The 26,303-nt window shown below is 34.7% G+C and overlaps 1 protein-coding gene across 1 annotated transcript; it reads right to left on the bottom strand.

The window, feature by feature from the left end:
* Positions 1-3,285: 3,285 nt before the first annotated feature.
* fads6 (fatty acid desaturase 6) lies at positions 3,286-24,592 on the bottom strand. Its single transcript, XM_055004331.1, has 6 exons — positions 24,000-24,592; positions 14,448-14,614; positions 11,183-11,363; positions 10,842-11,029; positions 7,335-7,514; positions 3,286-4,591 (listed from the first exon to the last, which is right to left on the bottom strand). Exons 1-6 carry the CDS (start codon positions 24,208-24,210, stop codon positions 4,442-4,444), a joined length of 1,077 nt encoding a protein of 358 aa, XP_054860306.1. The 5' UTR covers positions 24,211-24,592; the 3' UTR covers positions 3,286-4,441.
* Positions 24,593-26,303: the final 1,711 nt, after the last annotated feature.

Consider the following 26,303-nt stretch of genomic DNA (forward strand, 5'->3'; position numbering starts at 1 on the left):
CTGTAAATTTAACTGCCTCATTTTTTTCTGTGTTTCAAGGCTTTAACACGCAGAAAACCAGGAGAACAGTATATTATATAATGTTAAGAGCACTGTAAGGTTGCAAACAGTAATTTTTTTCATCATCAGTACACGTGATAATTCCTTTTTTTAAATAACTGACTGATTCTTCAGTGTATAAAAGCTCAGAATAGCTTCATATTGCATTAATCTCTTATTGTGACGAAGCAGCAGGCAAAATTAAACGATGTTGAGTCATAGAAAACTGGAAAAACCAGTAAATGGATCCGTCTTTTGTCCTTTTAAATACCGGTTCTGCTGCACTGTCTCACATTTAGTTGACTTTTTTGTTATTTGGGACTCAAAACTAAGTTTGGTAGAAAGAGTTTGGCAGAATTTTAAGAATTTTGAATGTTTTCAGACCCCAAATCTCCTGATATCTCCAGAAATAAAACTCCAACAGTCGTGAACTTTGCTGAGGACACAGACAGAAGAGTTTCCTGTAGATAAAAATGACCAAATGACTTCAGTGGAGGACATTATTTTAATTATCGGCCCTTAAAAATGAGGAAGGAAGTGCAGAATATTCCAACTCTGGTGGTATTGTGGTCGCAGAAAGTTACTGAGAGAATAAAAATACAGCATTTGTTCGACATTTCACCAACTTTTGAGGCTCTAACATCTGTAGAATTTGATCTAAGTGCAAGTATGACAAGGCAAAGTTGCACTTTTTTTTTTGCTATTTTGACTTGAAACTGTTCCTAACCGCAGAAAGTTCCTGTAAGTGTATAGATATGGATGGATCCATATTTCTACATAGAATACAGTCTTTAGTCAACATTTCACCAACTTTTGAGGCTATTTTGACTTGAAACCTGTTCAAAATGAGTAGAAATTGTCCCAAATAACTTGAAAGTCATCCAAAATGACTCAAAAATGGTCTAAAAATGCAATTGTCCAAAACGACAATAATGAATAGTTATTGGACTTTGAAAATGGAAGGAAGTGCAGAATAGGCTGGTAGTGTCCCCAGAAAGTTCACGTAACCGTATATAAATGGATGGATCCATTATTCATCCATTATTCCTACTAAAAATACAGTCTTTGGTGGACATTTCATCAACTTTTGAGGCTCTAACTTCAGTAAAAATTTTACATGTGGCAAGTTTGGCAAGACAAAGTTCCAGTTTTTACATATTTTGACAAAATGTTGATGTTGACTCATTGGCAGACGCACAGAAACTGGAGTGTATATGAATTTATCATGAGGAGAAGACAATACAAACTAGATATACGACCAACAGAGACATGCAAATGAATGAAATGTCAATCCACTGAGGACTGACGACTCTTTCGCATTTTCTCTAGTTGCGTTTCGTGCAGCATTGATCATGATGTCTTGCGATAAATATGACATTTACTGTGACGTTTGTTGAGTTAACATCAATCTTCTGTTAAGTGTTCATTTCAAGTATCTGTATGGGAACATTCAATCTGGCAAAATAAGCCTCATGTTAAATTTCAACATGAAGACAACATGGAAGCAGGTTGTAACTTTGCACATTTAATACCAACATATAGACATCTATGAACACCAATTATTGTCTCCTATCAATGAAATTACATCATCATTTTGTCAAAATAGCGAAAAACTGCAACCTTTTCTTGTCAAACTTTCCGCACATCAGATTCTACTGATGTTAGAGCCCCAAAAGTTGGTGAAATGTTGACCAAAGTCTGTATTTTTAGTAGGAATAATGGATGAATAATGGATTCATCCATATATGTACACTTACAGGAACTTTATGGGTCCATAATACCACTATAGTTGGAATATTCTGCACTTTTGTCTGTTTTCAAAGTCCAATGATTATTCATTATTGTCATTCTGGACAATTTTGAGTCATTTTAGACAGTTTTCAAGTTATCTGAGACAATTTCTACTCATTTTGAATACTGTTCAAGTCAAAATAGCAAAAAAGTGGATTATTGCCAATCTTGCCACGTCAAATTCTACTGATGTTAGAGCCTCAAAAGTTGGTGAAATGTTGACTAACGTCTGTATTTTAGTAGAAATATGGATACACCCAAATATATACACTTACAGGAACTAAATGGGGCCATAATACCACCGTAGTTTGAAAATGTTGCACTTTTTTTCTATTTTAAAGCACCAGTAATTAAAAATGTGTCCTCTGCTGATGCCATTTGATAATTTGAATCTACTAAAAATTATTCTGTGTCCCCATCAAGTTTACTGACTATGGCAGTTTTATTTCTGGAGATATTGAAACCTCCCATGGTTTCTCAACTAATATGTAATTTAGAGGTCTGAAATTATGTGAAATTCTTAAAATTCAGCCAAAATATCTGACAGAAACTTAGTTTTGGGTCCCAGATACAAGTAAAATGAAAACTTTAAGGTGCACTGACTAATATTTCTTGAATAGTGATGAAATGACTGCATGTAATGCAAACTCTGCAGCTCTAAGGAGCATTTTAGCCTCTTTCAGCTCATTGTTTTGGTCAAACTGCAGCTTTAACGTTTTGTCTAATGGTTTCCAGATGTAGCAGACAGAAGTTTTAGGGGGCAAAACTCCAATAAACCAACAGAACACAATGTTCTCAGCATCAAACAGTAGAAAAACACAGGTAGCAACTGCTGGTGGCCACAGTGAAGCATTTAACAGCTAAAAATACTCAAGAAACCACAAACAAAGCTGAAAATAAGCAAATATTGGACTTAAAGTCATCAGGTGGCCAAAAACTAAAGCACAACTGTTTGTGTTTGTGGCTTCTGCTGCCCCCAAGTGGCTAAAATATTAATTTATGCTGCTTTAAGTATTTATTGTTTACGTTTATTGACTTTAAGCAACTAATTGGTTCACCAGAATTTAGTTTATATATATATATATATATATATATATATATATATATATATATATATATATATATATATATATATATATATATATAAACTAAATTCTATATATATGTATGTATGTATGTATGTATGTATATATATATATATATATATATATATATATATATATATATATATACATACATACATACATACATATATATAGAATTTAGTTTATATATATATATATATATATATATATATATATATATATATATATATATAAACTAAATTCTATATATATGTATATATATATGTATGTATGTATGTATGTATGTATATATATATATATATATATATATATATATATATATATAAAAAAAATATGTCAGTATGTTGGAATAAAAGACAGTAAAACAATGTTTAAATCATTAAATTCATGTTAAAATTTATTCTCAGAAAGAAAACAAACACTAAAACACATTCATGTCCTTTAGTCTTGTAGCTACAGATGTTGCTCAGGATATTGCATTGATGAAAACAAAAACTAGTTGAGTGTCTGTCAGTGCAGGAAAACAGGGATCTGCCTCATGAAGCAGCATTATTACCACTGATTATTGTGCTTTTTGTATATATTGTATTATATTATATCCTCTATTTTCACTTTGTGGATCATCAAGCATCATTTTAACTTAACATGTTTTTTTATGTTTTTCTGCTGAATTTCACTGTGAAAATTGCTGAATTTAAGTGACATCAACTACAGTTTTCCTATTAATTTAAGCTGGCTTGGTCAGTTCTTTTCATTTAAACTGAGTTGTTATTATCAGAGCACTTTAGAACTCCTGAGTATGAGTTTTTCTAATTTTTAAATAATGACTTTCAACAAAACTAGTAGAGATTCACCTTTTTATAGATTTTTTGTAGTGCTTCTTATCATTTTTTTTTGGTTATTTTTTTTTGCAAATTAGTCACTTACTAGGTTAAATAAACATGAAAACAACAGAGTAAAATAAGAAAAAATAGAATGCTATAGTTATTTTTCATTAAAACAGTTTTCCTTAAATTAACCACAACTAATCCAGCAACTTAACATATTAAAATCATGTATTTGAGCCTATAAAATACCTGCATATACACCATTTTAACAGTATAATATTGGTAGTTATTTCTGTATAGAGTTTATACTGCATGTGTGTTTTGTTTTTTGTTTTGTTTTATAAGGTTGCTGCATTTTAACGCTGCAAAAAATGAGATTCCCAGCAAGAATCAGCATCTTATTAAACTCTGAATCTTTCCTTGTTGCAGGTAAATATTAAATCAGCAGTGAGGAGCTTCAATAAACTGGGCTGTATTTGCTTCATGAGACAGACCCTGGGTCAGTTCAAGTGCTCCCAGTGATCACAATCAGCTCAGCGGTTGGTTTATCTTTGTGTTAAATCGTCTCTAGAAGTGCAGGATATTCATTAATTCATTGATTCAGAGTCTGTTCTGTGTGTCCGAGGCTCAAACCTGAACTCCGGAGGCTGAAACGTTCCTGCTTGAGAGTCCGAACGGTTTGTTCTTCCTCCTCCTTGGTCACTGGACCCCGACCAGCTCGGTGATGGGCGGCGCGAACACCATCAGCTCCTGGTACCTGTTGAAGAAGAGCTGCAGCCTGGACAGGTAGCCGTCCTCCTGGTAGGGAAGCTGCTTCTCCGTCAGGTACTTGGACACGACGGGCTTCACCTGGACGACACAAACACGATGACAGGTGTGAAAACTAACGAGTCTGATGGGCTTTTAAGGAAATGAAGTGTTTAAATCAGGAACCATCTGTGTTTATATGGTGTCATAATAATAATAATGAACTTTATTTCGATACCAGATTTCATAAGTGGAGCTACTAAAACATTAAAATACACAAAGCATTAGAAAACAACAATAAAACATTAAAGGAAGACAATAAACAACAGTAAAGACAGAGCAGTGTTAAAAACATCAGAAAAGGAATAAATGTTGTATAAATGCTTTTATTTTGCTATTGAACTCTTGTACATTATTTCCACGACACAAAATTTTTTTAAGATTTGTACATTCTTATTTCACAGAGGACATTTTTACTTAGAGTATATATTACACTTATTATGTATTTAGCAATTAAATGTTTTTCTTCTCATGCATTGTGCATTTTAGATTTTTCTTCTCGTGCGTTTTGCATTTTATATCGACCAGGTCATTATTGAAATAATGACAACTAGTTCTCAAGTAACTTACCTGGTAAAATAAAGGTTAAATTAAAAAAAATTTATTGTACATTTTGCATTGTATATTTTTCTTTTTGTGCATTTTGCATTTCATATTTTTCTTCTCATGCATTTCGCATTTTATATTTTCCTTATTATGCATTTTACATTTTTGCTATTGTGCATTTTGCATTTTATATTTCTTTTATTTTGCATTTTCTATTTTTTCTTATTGTGCATTTTACTATGCAAATGCCATTGATGTACTAAACTCAGGACACATTAAATAACTAGTGTTTAATGAGTTTTATTGGATGGTTTTATGAATGCTTTTTTTCTGAATGTTTTTATACTGATGGTCTTACATGTTTTTTTGTTTGATGTTATGTTATTTTTTTTTACTTTATTGTTTTGTTATGCACTTAAATGACTGCACTTTCAATTTCATTATTCTCATACAATAAAGACATTCTGATTCTGATTTAGTATTTTTTTTAATTGTGCATTTTATATTTCTTTTATTGTGCATTTTATATTTTGTTCAACCGTAATTTCAAGTGTTGAATGCTATCGGTTGTGAAATTTTACTTTGATTTGCTATGATGCGTTTTCATCAGTCTATAACATCTATAAGCATCTTCTCATGTAAAATTAAGACGAGAAATTTTATTATAAATACACAAAATTACTGTATTTGTATGAGACTGTTATTTTACAGTATTTTCCTGCACCCCAGCTGCTCTAACAGCCAGGTTTCTTTTTTTTTTTTTACATTTTTTTTTTGGTAGCTGGAGAGATTTATATACCTCCTCCACTGGATACTTCCTGACTTCAAATAAAAAGTAAAGACTGACAGTATTGATGTCATGTATGCTGTGTTTTTAATTAATAAGAAGAAATAAATGAAAAACTAGAGTACAGTAAACGTGGGAGGAGAGTAGTCTGAATAAAAGAAATAAAAATGACTAGATGTTATGACCCGACTCAAAGTGGCCACAACAAAAGGAGAGACACACAAAGTATAAAGATTAATAGCTTATTTTCATTAAATCAAATAAAATAAAAGCCAAAATAGTATGGGGTTAGTTAATTATCCAGAGTGTTAACGAAGTCGGCAGGTTAATTTCTCTGCTCTGAATAAAGATCTGGAGGGTCAATAACTGAAGGTGGGGATTAATCAGAAAGGAATCCTGTGAATCTTTTTACACCAGGACTCATTTTTTGGGAAAAATAAGTGATAATTAAAAAGCCAAAAAGATAAATAATTAGCTGACAGTAGAAAACTAATAATAGAATAGAAAATAAAAACAAATAATTAGATAATGGGTTAAAGTGAATGAAAAAGAAAAATGAAAAATTTAATTAATTAGCTAATCGATAAAAAACAATAATGACAAAATAATAACTATAGATTGGATGAAAAAAAATGCAATTTTTCTAACCCTAATCAAATCATTTTTCAAATATATATTAAAATAAATAAATGCATAGCTAACAAATTTTTTAAAAATTATGAAATGAAAACAAAAAAACCCCACAAATAAAATAAATGAGTGGACAATAGATAAAAGTAATGAATAAATAATTATCTAAAAGCAGCTACTACAAAGTTTACATTATGTATTAATGAATAACCCGCTTCTATAGCAACTACAAATAACCAAAAGGTCAAGCTTCAGCTACCGAAAGAGATCTTTTATGGAAACAAAAACAAACATTTGAATCCAGATGTTTAAAAATTTGAAATTCTTGTTATTTCTGGTGCTATTTTTTGCAGCAAACAGCTACAGAAAAATACAAAGTGACATTAATGTCACACACAAACACTGATTGAAGCTTGAAAAAGGTCAGAAAATCTCAACTTTAACATCTGAGAAACCCTAGTAAACTTTATTATCATTATTCTGACCACATTCATGTCTGTTTCCAGTAAAGACATTCTTAGTTCACTTTTTTCATCATTAAATGTTGGTATGAGCAGGAAAGACACTTTATTTATATCTACTAATCCCACTGAGAATCCTCGCTGCTCTTTCTGGGAATAAATAAATGATTCAATCACTATCTGTGGTTCTGAGATGTTTACATGAGGAGCTCAGCTGAGGTTTTTAACATCATTCTTTCCTGCTGTGTTTTCATTAAATCAAACTTTCCAGTGAAAGTTCCTGCAGCAGCACAAGGAGCTGAACGCTGAGTAGAACCTGATAACATGAAGTTATTTACAGTCTGGACCTGAGAAATCTCACCTTCAGACACATGTTGTCGGACAGGAAGGGGAAGAGGTGATGCTCCACGTGGCAGTTGATCAGCGAGTGTCCGAACATCCAGTCCAGCAGCGGGTTACGAGGAAGGTTCAGGACTCCGTGGGTCATCTGGTAAATCCTCTTTGGACGGCGAGTCGGAGAAAACATCGGCAGACCGATGTGCTGCGATAAGAGACAGATTTAATAAGCTTCTGTCACGTAATTATCACGTTACACGGAGAAATGTAGTTTATTTATTTATGACGACACTGGTGAAAAAGAGGCTACATTAGAGATCTTTGTGTGAATTTGGCACAAAAGTAATACTCTAGACTGAGGATTTATTTCATATTTAATATTTTAGACTAGTGGAGATATTCTGGGGTAGCTCGACAAATGTGAAAAAAATTTTATTTTATTTAAAAAAAAAAAAAAAAAAAAACAACAACATATTATAATAGAAATCACGGGAAAACTAGCATTGAGAAGTTGAAATAATTTGCTATAATTAATGAATATATGATTATATATTATTATATTTCTAATTTTAGCCAATAGTAAAATAATAATAAATCATTATCTAGTTAAATTAGTTTATTGAAAAATAATAATAGGAAAAAAAAGAAATAATTAGGAAATGAATAAAAAAATTCATATGAAAAATTATTGATAATTAAAAAGCTTAAAAAAATAAATAATTAGCTGATGGAAGATAAATAATAATAAAATAGAAAATAAAAAACCAGTAATTAGTAAAAAATTAATAATTAGATAATGGGTTAAAGTGACGAACAAACTGTTTAGTTAATTAGCTAATGGATAAAAAAAATTTTAAAAAATGTTTTTTCAATTAATTATAAAATAATAATGAATCATTATCTAGTTAAAATAATAAAAAAAAGTTTTAAAAAACAAACAATTAGCTAATGGACAAAAAAATTCATTACAAATACAGCTGATATTTAAAAGGCTAAAAAAAATTAATAAATAGCTGATGGAAGAAAATTAATAATAAAATGGAAAATAAACAAACAAGTAATTAGTAAAATCTAAATAATTACATGATTGGTTAAAATGATGATTACGAAGTTGAATTAATTACCTAATAAAAAAATGTATTACAAAAATAATTGATAATTAAAAAGATAAAAAAGATAAATAATTAGCTGATGGAAGAAAAAATAAAATAGAAAATAAAAATTAAAAAAAATCTTTAAAAAATTAGATAATAGATTAAAGTGATGAATAAAAAGTTTCATTAATTAGCTCATGGATTAAAAAAAATCATTAAAAAATAATCCAATGGTTAAAAAAATGCAATTTTATGAAATAATAATTAAATCATAATAAAAAATAAAATTTCTTGAATACATATTGAAATAAATAAATGCATAGCAAACAAATACAAAAAATTTAATGAAAACAAAAAATAACACAATAAATAAATAAATAAATAAATAAATAAATAAATAAATAAATAAATAAATAAATAAATAAAGAGATAAAAGATAAAAGTAATGAATAAATAATTCACCCAGAATGGTCGAGCTTCAGCTACTGAAAGTGGTCCTTTATGGAAACAAAACCAAACATTTGAATCCAGTTGATTGAAGTGTTCAAAAAATATGATAATGACCACTTTTATTGTGTTACTTAACGTATTTGGAAGATGACATGTCAGTGAAGGTGGGGAAAAACAAACAAGCAGAAACAACAGTATTGTACTGACAGATGTTTGCTTTGTTGGGTTAAATTAATTCCTCCAAACAAACCAAAACAAGTAGAAAACTGCTGCCACTGGTTACAAACTAAAGGAGCATCAAGTGTTCAGAATACTTCTTCTGTAGTGTCAGTGTGTGAACCAGAATCAAAGGTCGTCTTCGGCTCTGAGTTCAGGTTAAAAAGACAGAACGTCGGCCAACAACAGCATCAGGAGACCTGAAGACCAGATCTTCAGTCGACCCCCCCCACAGAGAACAAACACCGTCCAGATCCGTGTTTTCTAATCCACACTTTGATCAGAACAATGACCTGCAGGACTCCATCTGGGAAAATCATGCATGAATTGTTCCTCTTTATCCCGTTAGTTCGCTCTGTTCTCAACACAAAGCTGCATTCAGCCCCAGTTTCTCAAAAGGTCTTTTTACCCGACCAGTTCTCAGGACCGTCTGAACCAAACTGTGAGAACCGAACACACATGTAAAATATTTCATGAGCTCTCAGAGGAAAGTGGAGTTAGAAATCCAAACAACGTTGATAAAATATGTGGAAAATGTGAGAGCCTGGATCAGTTTGTCTGACTCAAAAAAGACTCAATATTTGTCACACTTAACATTTCTTCATTATGAGGTCAAGTTTAAACTAAAATATCTCAGTGTTTTGGTATCAAGCCTCGTCAAGGAGTTTAATAGATCATGGCCCATGGCTGTTATTTATGAACTTTTTCCATATTCTAACAATCTTAGAACTTTTACTTCTTCACATCCTCTTTCTTCTGCCATTATGGAGAATTTTCCAATTATTTAAACACTAGGGCTGCAGCGATCGATTATTTTATCAATAATATATATATCAACATATATAGTATAGTACAAGACACAAAAGGATGCTGAAATGATTCAAAAATAGCACAAGACACAAAAATGACACAAAAAGACACAAAAGAATGCTAAAATACCACAACATTTTCATAATGATGCAAAATGATAAAAAAAACACACGAAAATATGCTCAAATAATTTTTTAAAAAATGTCAAAAAGACAAAAAAGGTACTTAATTTTTAAAAATGACACAAAAAGACACAAAAGAATGCTAAAATAACCCAAAAATGACACTAAAAGACACAAAAATGACACAAAAGGATGCTTAAATGAGACAAAAAATACACAAAAAACACAAAAATGACACAAAACCACAGAAAAATTACAGAAAACGACAAAATCTTGAATCTTGAGAAAAATTGCACAAAAGGATGCTAAAATTCCACGAAAATGACAGAACAATGCAAAACGATAAAAATGACACAAAAATATGCTCAAAGAACAAAAACGACACAAAAGGATGCTTAAGTAACTAAAAAAAATGACACAAAAACTCAGAAAAATGACACAAAAAGACACAAAAATGACACAAAAGAATACCAAAACAACACAAAAATGACAAAAAGATGCAAAATGACTCTAAAAAGACACTAGTCCAACGAGTCAAAGGATGCATTAAACCTCCTGTTTGTGTGACGAAGCGAGTTTGAAGCTAGATATTCCATTAAAAATCAGCCGTCTCCAGCTAGAATAGTCATTTACCACATTAACAATGTCTAGACTGGATTTATCATTCATTTCATGTTATCTGCACTGAAAAAGAATTACTTTCTTTCAAAAAAAAGGACATTTCGAAGTGATACCAAACTTTTGAATGGTAGTGTTCATTGTTTTAATGACTTCAAAGCCTTTTTGTTAAAGAAAAGTAAAGTGAATTGTGTGTTTTTCCTTCTCTGCAGATGTTCTCACCTGGAAGATGTTGACGTGGATGTACGGAACGGAGAACATGGCCCTGCAGACCAGCATGCAGAGCAGAGCGCTGAGCGGCGACGTGAAGCCGGAGACGTTGATCAGCAGCCAGTACTGGGAATACAGGCCCAGCGTTACCATGGCAACAGTCCTGAACACCAGCACCGCCGAGTGACCCCTGAGGTGAGCTGCAGAAACACCAGACAATCAGAAAGCTTCACACCGGTGAGAATAAACTCACACTGAGGCGACGAGACGAGCTCGCACCGAGGCTCCAGGAGGATCAGAGAGTGTCTCGACTTTATGCCGATTATCACGTTCGACGGGGAAATATTTCCTACCGAGGGCGACTAGCGGGGTGATGACGGGGACGGCCAGCGGGGCGATGAACAGGTAGATGGACCGAGACAGGAAAGGCACCTTCCAGACGCTGGAGTCGCCCAGGCCGATGACGTTGGTGTGAGCGTGGTGCATCTTGATGTGACCCTTAACGCCAGCCGGAGCCGAGAACGAGCCGCAGATCTGAGAGGACAAAAAACAAAATCTGAGGAGATCAATAATCCAGCAGGGAAATCAAGACTGCTAGAACTACATGCTGTCAGTGTTTGCTTTGGATAGCAGCCAGCAGGACGGAACAGGAGGTCACTGGGACAGTTTGTTTTTTCTGAGTCGATAAAAACCCACAGGTGAGTTCAGAAGTTCATCTTCCTGCTGCGACAGTTTATCAAAGGAAACTTTAAAAACCTGCTGACATCTATTATCTGGAAACTGTTTCAAAGGTCAAACTCTGGTAGGAAATTATTTTATCACTTTATTGAATCTTAATGACACTCTGAGCCTGATTCAGTCACAACTAGAGTTTATAACCAGCTGGTTTAAAAAGACACTGGAAAGAATTAATGTTTTTAACAGTTATTTTTAAAGCAGTTTACTGTCATTTCTCACATTTTTCCTGTTTGGATTTTATTGTATTTAACATTATTTTACAGATATTTAACATTATTTGATATAGGTATATAAAAGGTTGAAAAATGATACATAATTTTAATTATTATTTTACAGATTTTCCCGGTTTGGATAAATTAACATCACAGAAATCCATCCATCCATTATCTATACACCGCTTAATCCTCACTAGGGTCATTGGGGGGGCTGGAGTCTATCCCAGCTGACTCAGGTGAAGGCAGGGGACACCCTAGACAGGTCACCAGTCTGTCGCAGGGCCACATACAGAGACAAACAATCACTCTCACATTCACAACTACGGGCAATTTAGAATGATCAATTAACCTCAGCATATTTTTGGACTGTGGGAGGAAGCCGGAGTACCCGGAGAAAACCCACGCATGCACAGGGAGAACATGCAAACTCCATGCAGAAAGATCCCGGGAAAGCCGGGACGCGAACCAGGGACCTTCTAGCTGCAAGGCGAAAGTGCTAACCACTACGCCACTGTGCAGCCCTCTCTGAAATCAATTCCTGAAATTAAATAAAATTAAATTAAACCCCAATAAAACAGAATTCCTCCTCATCGACACCAAATCCACCCTATCTAAAGCTGACAGTTTCTCCTTCTCCATTGACAGCTCCCCAGTCTCCACCTCTCCTCAGGTTAAGAGTCTGGGTGTCATCCTCGATAGCACACTATCATTTCATTCACACATCAATAACATCATCCAATCTGCTTACTTCCATCTACGTAATATCAACCGTCTCCGCCCCTCCCTCACTAACCACACCACCTCCATCCTTGTGCACAGCCTCGTCACCTCACGCCTGGATTACTGTAACTCCCTTCTGTTTGGCCTCCCTCATAAGTCCCTCCATAAACTTCAACTCGTTCACAACTCTGCCACCCGTATCATAACCCAAACCCCCTCCTACCACCGCATCACCCCATCCTGCAAGAACTACACTGACTCCCAAGCAAGCAAAGAATTCAATTCAAAATCCTTCTGTTCAACTTCAAGTCCATCCATCACCTCGCTCCTTCATACCTCTCCGACCTCATCTCTGTCATCACTCCATCCCGCCCCCTCAGATCTTCCTCCTCCATCCACTTTAATGTCCCCTTCGCCCGTCTCAGAGCCTTCAGCCGCTCTGCTTCCCAGCTTTGGAACTCACTTCCCCCGGATATCAGAAACTGTGACACCTTCCCAATTTTCAAATCCAAAAACAAAACTCACCTGTTCAGGACTACATACTCCCTCACACCCTAACCTCACTGTGCCACACCTCTTTGGTGTTCTTTGTTTTATTCTTGTTATTGATATTTTTTATTGTATAGTTTTTAATTATTGTTGTTGATTTTTATGCTTCTGTGAAGTGTCCTTGTGTTCCTTGAAAGGCAATTTAAATAAAATATATATATATACATATAAAATAAAATAATAATACATACATACATACATACATACATACATACATACATACATATATATATATATAATAGTACACACAAAGTATTCATTTACACATTGCTACTTCAGGGGTTTTTTTAAATTTTATTTTTTTTTTTTTTACAGTGCAGGGCCCAATTGCTCAAAAAGTTTAGAAAAAGCATGTTTTGCTTTTCAGGATTAAACTATCTGTTTTACTTTAATGCCAGTTCTTTGAATTGACGGTGGATTGCATTACTCTGACATAGATACCAGAAAAATAAGTGATTACATAAGTACTCGCCCTCTTTAAAGGGGCTTATCTAAATTCAACAGCTGCAGCCAATTGGTGCGAGACGTTACACAATTGTTTGTTATTCCTGAAAAGAGTTCACTAGAACAGAACACCAGAGCCGGTGGTTAAAATCAACTGCAACAAAGTTCTTTTATCTAATATCCAAACTTGAGCATTTTGTCCATCAGACTAGATGCTATGCTCAGTCAAGCACTGCCCATTATCACAAATACACCATCACCACTGTGAAGCATGGTGGTGGCAGCATCATGATGTGAAGCATGGTGGTAGCAGCATCATGATGTGAAGCATGGTGGTGGCAGCATCATGGCATAAAGCATGGTGGTAGCAGCATCATGATGTGAAGCATGGTGGTGGAAGCATCGTGATGTGAAGCATGGTGGTGGCAGCATCATGATGTGGAGCATGGTGGTAGCAGCATCATGATGTGAAGCATGGTGGTGGAAGCATCATGATGTGAAGCATGGTGGTGGAAGCATCATGATGTGAAGCATGGTGGTGGCAGCATCATGATGTGGAGCATGGTGGTAGCAGCATCATGATGTGAAGCATGGTGGTGGAAGCATCGTGATGTGAAGCATGGTGGTGGCAGCATCATGATGTGGAGCATGGTGGTGGCAGTATCATGAAGCATGGTGGTGGCAGTATCATGAAGCATGGTGGTGGCAATATCATGAAGCATGGTGGTGGCAGTATTATGAAGCATGGTGGTGGCAGTATCATGATTTAAAGCATGGTGGTGGCAGTATCATGATGTGAAGCACGGTGGTGGCAATATCATGAAGCATGGTGGTGGCAGCATCATATTTTCCATATTAACATAACATCTGCAGCTACAGATCTATAGATATTAAAATAATACCTCTCTCCAGATGTTTACCGATTATCTCAGTTAATCCCTGCAGATCTCACCTCAATGAAAAAGACGGCCCAGAACTTGGCCCAGGCCTGAGACTCGCTCAGCGCCCCGTGGCTGGCCAGGTGAGTCCCTTTGATGGTGATGATGCCGTGAGCCACGCCCATCAGCAGCACGCCTGCTGAAAACCACAGAAAGTGGGAGGAGCCAAGTAACAAGAAGGCTGCAAAACAGAAAGCAGAGAATAACTATCACTGTTCTGAAGTACAGGTAAATGTAAGAAGGTAAGGACACTACAGGTACTCGGTCTTTCTCTCCATTTACTTTACAATATTTCTACTTCCTCGTCTTATGTCAGGATCTATTAGGTCCTTCTACAAGGCTTGTACATGTTCTTTTATTTTGTAGAAGTTTGCTTCTTCTGATGTCTTGCTGTTAAACATGTCTATGATAGCATCTCTCAACAGAATCCAGAACAACAATGCAAAGTAGCACTTATGGCTAACTTAGCTTGTTAAGTTTTTCTACAACAGGAATGAAAACAAGGCTTCTATGATCACTATTTTACATACACAGAGGTTAAAATTGTACAATGTAAAAGCAGCAGTTCATAGTGATTAAGCCTCCAATATTTAGTTTTTTTTTGTCCCACCTTACAGAGGATTGTAGCATCTTTTAGCTCACTGCTTTGGTTTTAAACCAATGCTTAGATTCATATACTGAGGCACAACTTGGAAAACAAGTGAAACATGCTTTATATAGTTAGGATTTTTAGGTTAGGTTAGGTTCTTTTCAACAACCTTAAAGCTTTACATAGTTTTGTGGTAGGTCATAGATGTTTTGTAGGGTGACGGTGACATCATTGCTTGATTTTCAAAAGGAAAACAACTTTTGTTGCACTAAACACAATAAAATAACCAGAAATGAAATAAACCATGATGTGAAGCATGGTAGTGGCAGTATCAGGTTGTGAAGCATGGTGGTGGCAGTATCATGATGTGAAGCATGGTGGCGGCAGTATCGTGATGTGAAGCATGGTGGGGAAGATTTGTTTTCTATATTATTTTCACATCTGCAGCTACAGATCTGCAGATGTGAAAATAATACTTATCTCAAGAAAATTACTTTTGTTGCAATAAATACAATAAAATGATCAGAAATTAAATCAACCCGTTGAAATCAACCACAAAAAAAAAACATATTTATGATTTGCAGAAACTTCTTATGACCTATGTGGTGATGATAAGTGATGATTTACTCTTCAGCACCCTCTAATGTGGCAGCAGCAAATAAGGTAGTCAGGTTAAGTAGTTATGGAAGTCGGGGTTGATGGATGGGTCGATAAAAATAAAATGCTTATCTATAACACTGCTCCTGTTTATCATTGTAACCTTGACATTGAGACTTCTAACGTTTAACCAACAAATCAGTCAAACTTTATCTATACAGCATGTTTCGTACAGGGTCCTGACATGTACTGGAAGCTTAAAAAAAATCCTGATAGACTGAGGTAACATAAAATATTAAATGAAATATAGGTGAAAATGAATGTTGTATGAAAAATATATGTATTTAAAAATTCTGGTATTATATTAGTCAATTTATTTCATATTTTCAGTAATTTATTGAACTTTTATGTTATTGTTTTTCTTCTTTTGGCAAATTAACTGAACAATACAACAGTAAAAAGCTCTGGAAAGAAAAGCAACAGGATGTGAAGCATGCTGGTGGCAGCATCATGATGTGGAGCATGGTGGTGGAAACATCACGATGTGAAGCATAGTGGTGGCAGCATCATGAAGCATGGTGGTGGCAGCATCATGATGTGAAGCATAGTGGTGGCAGCATCATGAAGCATGGTGGTGGCAGCATCATGATGTGAAGCATGGTGGTGGCAGTATCATGATGTGAAGCATGGTGGTGGCAGTATCATAATGTGAAAAATATATTTAATATTAGTCAATTTAATTCATATTTTCAGTAATTTATTGTACTTTTCTGTTATTGTTTTTCCACTTTTAGCAAATTCATTGAACAATACAACAGTAAACAGCTCTGGACAGAAAGGCAGCAAAAAAAAGCATCGATTTATTGAACGGGTTTAATGTGGACTTTAACTGACCTCATCGTAACGTACTGTTTGAACACTAATCTGAGCCGCCATGACGGACAGGAAGATCAGGTGAAGGAAGAAAACCTAATCCTCCACTTGTATCTGACACCGTGTCATCACTGTGTGTTTGTTTTATTTACATTTATCTGCAGCTTCTACAGTTTTTATCTGTATTCAATGATTTAAACCACCTGGTTAAACAGACATGAAGTCAGATCTGAACTTTTCAACTTTAGTAACTTCCCCGGCTGGTTTTAGGTAACGTTCTTTTCCTAACCCCATAAAAAAACTGTGCTAATATGATGCACCTCTGATTTCAAAGCAGCCTATTTGGAGGTGATAAGTCTCCAGCTCCATGTTACACAATGTCAGCTTCACTCTACAGCTGAATCCAACTCGGGAGGAAAAATATACACAATATATCCCCTTTGCACCCCACAAGTTGTATCCTTTTCCACAGTGTAAGCCAGGAGTGTCAAACATGCGGCCCACGGGCCAAAACTGGCCCTCCACAGGGTCCATTCCGGCCCTCAGGACGACTTTGTAAAAATTACAGAGAAGACATTAACTGCAAATTGTGAATTTGTAAAACTGTAAATTGAAAATAACTTTGAGACCAAGTTGTTTTGATCATAAAGTAAAATACTAGATTGTTCATTGTTTTGTCATTTTGTGTCTCGTTTTTGTAATCTACTGTCTAATTTTTGTCATTTGTCCATTTTTTGTCACTTTATGACTTTTTTGTCTAATTGTTTGTCTCTTGTTTGTTTTTTGTGTCGTTTGTCTCATTTTGCATCTCATATTTGCAATATTTTGTCTTGTTTTTGTTGTTTTTTGTCTTTTTTTGTCTGACTTTTGTCATTTTGATCATTAAGTAAAATACTACATCGTTCAGTTCCTGATAGATATGACTAAATGTTGTGTTCCTTTGTAGACACTGTGATCTGGAAGTTGTCATGTGTAAATGATAAACTGAAGCTGAATGTTGCTGAAATTGAACTTATTTTTCTTAAGAAATTCCAGGTTGTTCGTAATGTTTATTAAAAAGATACTTCCTTAAATGTTAACATTTTCAGAATGTACTTTGCTGCACTAAAACAAAGGAAAAATGTGGAGTTGTGGTTATTTATAGGAGCTGAATGTGGGTCCTGAACTCGGATGAGTTTGACACCCCTGGTTTAAGCTGATCCGTTCCAACCCCACAGTGTTTGGAAAAGCATCCCCAGTTTCTAAGCTATGATATCCTGATTTTCCAAACTGGAATTCTGAATGGATGGCTGGTTTTATTCTTTTGGAAATGAAGCGAAAGAAAGACCTGACCGGCTCTATAGGCAGCCAAAAGAGGCACTTCTGGTCAACAGTCATGCCCATCCTACATTTCTGCCTTCTGACTCCAACTCAGGAGTGAATATTTCCACACCGATAATGCATTTTAGGGATTTATTTTTCAGAAAAAACCTCAAACAAGCAGCTGCAAAAACCTGTTTCTGCTGCTGACAGTGTGAATGAGAAACCAGGAGTCCTGTGGTGCAGAGGAAAGCTGTCAGACCCGATGATCAAATGACATTGAGTCACAATAGACTGCAGTCTTAATTGAGGTCAGTGGCTGACCAGCAGTGACCTACATAAAACCAGACCATGAATGTGTAAACAGGACGAAGGGCCGATGGTAAAGAACTTGTTTACAAGAGCTGCAGCTGCTGATCACTCCTGATTATTCTGTCAATTATCTTATTGATCAGTTGTTTGGTCAATAAAAGGACAGACGATAGTGAAAAAAGGCGATCGGTGTTTCCCAAGATGACAAATGCCTTGTTTAGTCCATAAATGATAATTTTACTGTCAAATAGTTGGAAAGAAACCAGAAAATATTCAAGTTTAACAAGCTGCAATCAGAGAATTTAGACTTTTTTTATGTGTTTGTATAAAAAGTAAGGCTGGGACTTAATTTCGATTAATTGATTACAGAAAAAAGGTTTCCACAGGACACATTTTTCCAAAGTTAGACTTAAAAAACTACTGAACACCAGTGATATGTGCGGCAGGCGCTCCCTCTCAGCTGCTAATCATGTGCACATGTCCTTCTCCTGTCCAAAGCTGGGTCCATTCTGGTCCTCTTTTTATGACACACTATCTAGAGCTCTCAATAGGCCCGTGGTTCCCAGCCCTTTTATCTCCATTGTTGGTGTACCTGAGGACTTTGTTTTCTTGTTCCTCTCTTGAGGTGCGCAGACGAATCTTACTTCACTGGAAAGATCAAAAACCTCCATTTTCTAATGCTTGCTTGAAAGATCTAATGTCCTTCATTCATTTAGAGAAAATTAAGTTCAGTTAGAGGTTGTTCAGGTAATTTTTATAAGATTTGGAGCCCTTTTCTGTCCTTAGTCAACACTGTTTCATCTTTGGTAGACTAATATATATCTGACAGTTTCATAGAGCAGGATGTTAATAGGTTATACAGACCAACTTGGAACACACTGTAATCCTTTTTGATACCTAGGTTTACATATTTATTATAATTTATTGTATTTTCACTGGTTTTACTTTATTTTTGTTTACTTATTTGTCTGATATTTTTCTGTTATGTTTTGCTTCTATTGTCAATGCTGGTGTTTTTGTTATCTATAATTTTCTTCATCTGTATGTATGTATGTGGGGGTTGTTGCTTGAGATGTTTTTGTGTTGGGAAAAAAAAGCACAGTTGGGTTTTATGTACCCTGAGGAGAATTTATGTAATGCTGAAAACCCAATAAAAATACATGGGAAAGAAAAAAATTAATTGCAGAAAAAAAAAACACATTTAATCGCACCTTTCTCAGTTCTCTAATTTCTGACACACCAGGAACTGTGATGAACACTCCAGCCCAGTAGGTGGCGGTAATGAACCTAAAGTCTGTTTAACAGCCATGAAGAAAATACACAGGAAGCACTGAGTGAAGTCAAGAAAGTTTGGTGAACATTGATGGAAGATGAGACGCATTGAGCTTGTTGGGTGGAAAGTTTTCTTTTAAAAATCTTCCCAATAGCAGCTTGGATAAAAGCCTGGTTGTGTGTAAATTGTGGAGTTTTCTGATCACCTCAATGTAAAACCTGTAGCTGTTAGCACCAGAGCTAACGTTAGCTACGAGAGTCCTGGTACTGATTAACGGTGTAGCCATCCCATAATAGACCACTTTTCTAGACACTGAAAGTGCTTGAGTTTACAAAAAGTCTTAAAATGTTGAATTGCACTTAGATTTGCAGTAATCTGTGAATGTAGTAGACAGATGAAAAATGCAGATAAATAGAAATGAAACAAATGTTTCTGTTGTTTAATTTTTGTGACGATTGGTGTTGGTTTGTCTGTCTGTCTTAACTTAATTATAAACTTTTAGTCTATAAAAACTTTTTTTATATATAAAAATTTATATTCCTAAAAAAAGAACCGTCAAAATGACACCATTTATCGGACCCAAAAACCATGAAAACAGAATGAATCTGTGGATTTTCAACTTCGTGAAGGACCTTGAACTACTTATGCTGATGTTATGTGCCATACAGTGGAAAAAAACAAACTAAATCCAGGCTTTAAATCATCAAAATCACTTTTTTTCTATATGTCCCATTTTAAAATTATTATTTAGTATTAATTTTAAATTATAAACTCATATGTCTATTCATCGATTCAGTCAATGAAAATTTAACTGAACTGAAAAACTTTCCTTATTATGTTAAATATGATTAATTAGAAATCCTCTAATTAGATTAACTTTTTAAATTGCGTCCCACCACTAATATTTATACCTATTTGAGTGTTTCTATTTTAAGCTTTTACTCATTTCAGAGGTAAATACTGGAGCTTTTGCTCAGTTTTAGCTTCCAGGTACTGATTTTGTAAGATTTTATCTAAAAAGAAAACATATGATAAATATTATTAAATGTGAAATCGGTACCTAGTTGACATCTTAAGTCACAAATATCTATGAATTCTTAAGTTTAAATGACTTAAATTATCTAAAATCTTACTTCTAAATCAAAGCAACTCGACATTAACACAACTTCTTCTCTCTAATCTCTAAAAAATGTCTTACTGGACACTAAAAATCTCTTTATTTTCACCAGAGGTTTCATTTCTATTGAATTTCAGGAGGTGCATACTGAAATGTTTATCATTTTTACAGTGTTTATTAGGTTTTACATTAACATTTAAAAACCAAATCTGCTTCTCTTTGTATGTTTGTATCGATGTCTCAGGGTAGCTGGTATCCTGGCCAACATTTTTAACTATTTCTGGTATTTTATGAACTAAATGAGGCGATTAATCAAGATTAAGTTTAATCAGACATGAAAATAATCATTACTTGCAGCAACAGAGCGATTACTGAACAGACCTCCCAGGCACTGAGTTTCTGTTTAAAGCCACAGTTAATGTTTCTTGTTGGAAAGTCAAACAAATGACTACAAAAACAAACACACGAAATGAATGCAAAGAGACACAAAATGATGATGAAAAAGACACTAAATGGCTATAAAGACACAAAATAACAATAATTACAAGAAACACAACTAGAGAGACACTCACAAAATTACCACAGGAAGACATAAACTGATTGGAAAGAGACAGAATGGCTACGTAAATACACAAAATGACCATAAAAAGATGCAAAACAACCACAAAGACACATAAAATGACAATAGCTAAAAATGTACGCAAAACAACAATAAACAGATGAGAAACTACCACAATATGACACAAAAAGAGACACAAAATGACCACAGAGACACAAAACACGTGTAAATATTATAAAGAAAAACACAGACACAAAACAACCACCACAACACGCCAAATGACTATGGAGAGACACTACACACCAACAAAATAGTCAAAATAACAATAAATACATTAATAACAACTACAAAAAGACACAAAACTGGTAGACGAAGACTGAAAATGGACAGAAAACAACCACAAAATGACTACAAAGAGACACAAAGACGTATAAAATGACAACCAATAGCTACAAAAGTACATAAAATAACAGTAAACAGATGAGAAACTACCACAAAGAAACACAAAATGACCACAAAGAGACACAAAACACATGTAAATCATAAAAAGAAACACACAAAGACACAAGAGGAAGACACAAAATCATCACAAAATAACAATAAATAAAAAAAACACAAAGAGACATTAAACAACTTAAAATAGAAAACAACCACAAAATGACTACAAAATAACAATAAATATCTAAAAAGAAAACAACTACTGTAATACAACAACTACAAAGAGGCACAAAATTACTAAAAGAGAAAAAAATGGACGAACAATGACCACAAAATAACAGTAAAGTCACTCAAACAATCAGACACAACACACAAAATGACTGCATATAGACACTAAAACACAATAAATATGTGAAAAACAACAACAAAGACACAAAACAACAAAAAAGAGACATAAAACACCTTAAAGACACACAATATGACTGCAAAAGACACATTATTTTCCAAAAAAACGGCACAGACACAAAATGACCACAAAAAGACATGAAATAACTTCAGAGAGACACAAAATAATGAAAAGATACACAATGACCAAAAAGACACACAAATGAACAATGAATTAATGAAAAATGACTTCAGATAAAGAGAAAAAAATGACCACAAAGAGACAAAACAAAAAACAACTACAAGACAGAGAACTGCTACAAACAGAGGCAAAAAAATGGTCAGACACAAGAACACAATAAATGGAAAATACAACTACGAAGAGACACAAAACAACTGAATAAGACATAAGATCATGAAAAGAGACAATGAATTAATGAAAAAACACTTCAAATAAACAGAAAAAAATAACCACAGAGACAAAACAACTACAAAAACACAATAAACGTGAAAAACAACAGAGACAAACTAACCACAAGACCTAAAAGGACTGCAAATAGACACAAAAATACAGTAAACGTGAAAAATAACAACTACAGAGACACAAAACAACTACAGAGACACAAAATGACCAAAAAAAGACATGAAATGACCTCAAAGAGACACAAAATAATGAAGACACACACAGTGACCACAAAGACACACAAACAAGCATTTAATTAATGAAAAACTAATTCAAATAAACAAAAAATGACCACAAATGGACAAAACAACAATGAAAACACAATAAACATGCAAAAAACAACTACAGAGAGACACAAAACAACTAAAAAAATACCGGACAGACAAAACAACTACAAAGAGACACAAAATGACCACAAAACAACATGAAATGACCTCAAAGAGACACAAAACAATGAAAAGACACACACAATGACCACAAAGACACACAAACGTACAATGAATTAATGAAAAAACTTTTAATAAACCAAAAATTTGCACAAACGGACAAAACAATCACAAAAACAAAATAAATGTGAAAAACAACAACAAAACAGACACAAACTGACCACAAGAAGACGCACAATAACTGGAAATTGACACAGAAACACAATATATAGATGAAAAATAACTACAAAGAGACACAAAACAGCCTAAAGACACACAACATGACTGCAAAAGACACATTATTTTCCAAAAAACAACTACAGACACCAAATGACCACAAAAAGACATGAAATGACCTCAAAGAGACACAAGATTATGAAAAGACACACAATGACCACAAAAACACACAAACGAACATTTAATTAATGAAAAACAAATTCAAATAAACAAAAAATGACCACAAATGGACAAAACAACCACAAAAACACAATAAACATGAGAAAAATAACAACAGACACAAAACAACCTAAAGACACACAACATGACTGCAAAAGACACATTCTTTTCCAAATAAACAACTATACAGACACAAAATGACCAGAGACACAAACTTAGAGTAAATTGATGAAAAACAACTTCAGTGAGACATAAAAGAATAACACTAAGACACTTAAGACACTTAAGACACTAAACAAACACAAAACGACACAAAAAAAATGGTCAGACACAAAAACACAATAAGCATGTGAAAAACAACACAAACAGACACAAAATGACTGAAAATAGACACAAAAACACAATAAACATGTAAAAACTACTACAAACAGACACAAAACAACCTAAAGACACACAACATGACTGCAAAAGACACATTATTTTCCAAATAAACAACCACACAGACACAAAATGACCACAAAAAGACATGAAATGACCTCAAAGAGACACAAGATATTGAAAAGACACACACAATGACCACAAAGACACACAAACGAACAATTAATTAACAAAAAAAACCCACTTTAAATAAACAGAAAAAATTTGCCCAAACGGACAAAACAACTACAACCAGATGCAAAAAACGGTCATAAAATAGTTGCTAATCATTTTTCTATTGCTGCCTAATCAATGAGTGGACTAATATTTGCAGTAAACATGATAATTGATCTACTTTGTGTTTTCTTTTGTTCTTTTCTAGCAGTGACCGGACTAAAAGCGACTGAATGAAGTTTGCTCTCACCAGGCGGCAGGCTGATGAACGCTGCTGCCAGGATGCTGCAGTCGATTCCCCTCCTCTCCCACCAGCTGCTCTCCTTCACCGTCTTCTGCACCAGCCTGGTCAGCTCCATCATCAGGGTCTCCTCACCCTTCCCCGTCCCCGTCCCCGTCCCCCTGCTCCTCTCCCCCGTCCCCCCATCCTCCTCCGTCCACTCCTCCGGGACGCCCTGCATGCTGCTGAGCTCAGAGCGAATGAGTCCCGAACGCTGCAGCCTAAGCACAAAGTCCGCCAGGCGAAGTCAGCATTGCGAAAGTCCTTCCAGGCGAGGAGGAGGAGGAGAAGGAGGAGGAGGAGGAGGAGGAGGAGGAGGAGGAGGAGGAGGAGGAGGAAGGCCGGCCCCCTTTCTGCTGCTGCTGGACCTCCTCACCTCCGTCAGCTGACTCCCGGAGCAGGAACGTATTAAGATGTGAGGCTGCATCCAGAAACCTTGTCAAGGCTGCAGCTGCTGCTAGGACTCCCTCCTCTCTGGTGTCTCATGCATTGTGAATGTCTCTCTCCCGCCTCTATCCCTCTCTCTCTCTCCCTTTGTGTCGGCTGCTCTCCCCCCTCCTCCCACCTCCTCCCCTCTCAGCTTGTAACCTTGGCAGACGTCCTGGGAAAGACAAGGCAGCGAGGAGGGACGGTTAACCCAGAGGCTTCTGCACCGGACAGGAGGAGGGGGAGAAGAAAAGATATGCAGGAATGTGTGTGGAGGCACTGTAAAAAATAATCTGTAAAATAGTGAGGACATCTGCCAGCAAGGTGCAAGAAAAATAGGTTAAAAAATGGAAATAACTAGAAAATGATTATATTTTTAGCTAATTTACCAACAAAAAAAAAGAAAAAAGTGGAAATCTGCCATCAAGGTGCCAGAAAAAAAGTTTTCAAAAAAGGTAAAAACTGCAGAAATAATGACAAATATCTGTAAAATAATTGTAATTTTTGCTAATTTACCAACAAAAAAACATGAAAATCTGCCAGCAAGGTGCGAGAGAAATAGGTTAAAACTGTGGAAATAACAGTAAATATCTGGAAAATGATTACATTTTAGCTAATTTACCAACAAAAAGTGAAAATCTGCCAGCAAGGTGCCACAAAAATAGGTTAGAAATGGTAAAAACTGTGAAAATAACAGCTAATATCTGGAAAATGATTATATTTTTAGATAATTTACCAACAAAAAAAGAGAAAACTGTAAAAATGTGCCAGAAAGGTGCCAGAAAGAAAGCATAAAAACGGTAGAAACAGTAGAAATAACAGCAAATATTTGTAAATCGATTATATTTTTAGCTAATTTACCAACACAAAAAGAGAAAAAAGTGGAAAGCTGCCATCAACGTGCCAGAAAAATAGGTTAAAAACTGTGGAACAGCAAATATCTGTGAAGCAATTATGATTTTAACTAATTTACAACCAACAACAACAACAAAAAAGTGAAAATCTGTCAGCAAGGTGACAGAAAAACAAGTTTTAAAAAAGGTAAAAACTGTGGAAATAACGACAAATATCTGTAAAATAATTGTAATTTTTGCTAATTTACCAACAACAAAAAAATGAAAATCTGCCAGCAAGGTGCCAGAGAAATAGGTTAAAACTGTGGAAATAAGAGCAAATATGTGGAAAATGATTATATTTTAGCGATTTTACCAACAAAAAAGTGAAAATCTGCCATCAAGGTGCCACAAAAATAGGTTAGAAATCGTAAAAACTCTGAAAATAACAATATCTATAAAAAAAACTGTAAAAATTGTGAAAATAACAGCAAATATTGGAAAACGATTATAATTTTAGCTAATTTACCAACAAACACAAAAAAATAGTGAAAATCTCCCAGCAAGGCGCCAGAAAAAAAAGTTAAAAACTGTGGAAAAAACAGCTAATATCGGTAAAACTAATATAATTTCAGCTAATTTACCAACAAACAAATAGGAAAAGTGTAAATCTGCCAGCAAGTGCCAGAAAGAAAGCATAAAAACAGTAAAAAATTGTGGAAATAACTGCAAATATTTGTAAAATGATTATAATTTTAGCTAATTTACCAACAAAAAAATTGGAAACTGTCATCAAGGTGCCAGAAAAATAGGTTAGAAAAGGTAAAAATTGTGCAAATAACAACAAATATCTGTAAAACAATTGTAATTTTAGCTATTTTACCAATAAAAAAGTGAAAATGTGCCAGCAAAGTGCCACAAAATAGGTTAAAAACCACAGAGACACAAAACAACCACAAAGAGAGACAAAACCACTACAAAGACACACAAAACAACTGCAAGGAGACAGAAAACA

This window comes from Amphiprion ocellaris, chromosome 18, assembly GCF_022539595.1.
Source record: "Amphiprion ocellaris isolate individual 3 ecotype Okinawa chromosome 18, ASM2253959v1, whole genome shotgun sequence".
Taxonomy (NCBI): domain Eukaryota; kingdom Metazoa; phylum Chordata; class Actinopteri; family Pomacentridae; genus Amphiprion; species Amphiprion ocellaris.

Bases quoted from the DNA above. Each gene is read 5' to 3' on its own strand.
- fads6 (XM_055004331.1), bottom strand. From the start codon at position 24,210: ATGCAGGGCGTCCCGGAGGAGTGGACGGAGGAGGATGGGGGGACGGGG. The intron at 14,615-23,999 runs GTGAGAGCAAAC...TCTGTTTTGCAG, and splicing joins GTTCATCAGCCTGCCGCCTG to CCTTCTTGTTACTTGGCTCC. The intron at 11,364-14,447 runs GTGAGATCTGCA...TTGTCCTCTCAG, and splicing joins GGGCCGTCTTTTTCATTGAG to ATCTGCGGCTCGTTCTCGGC.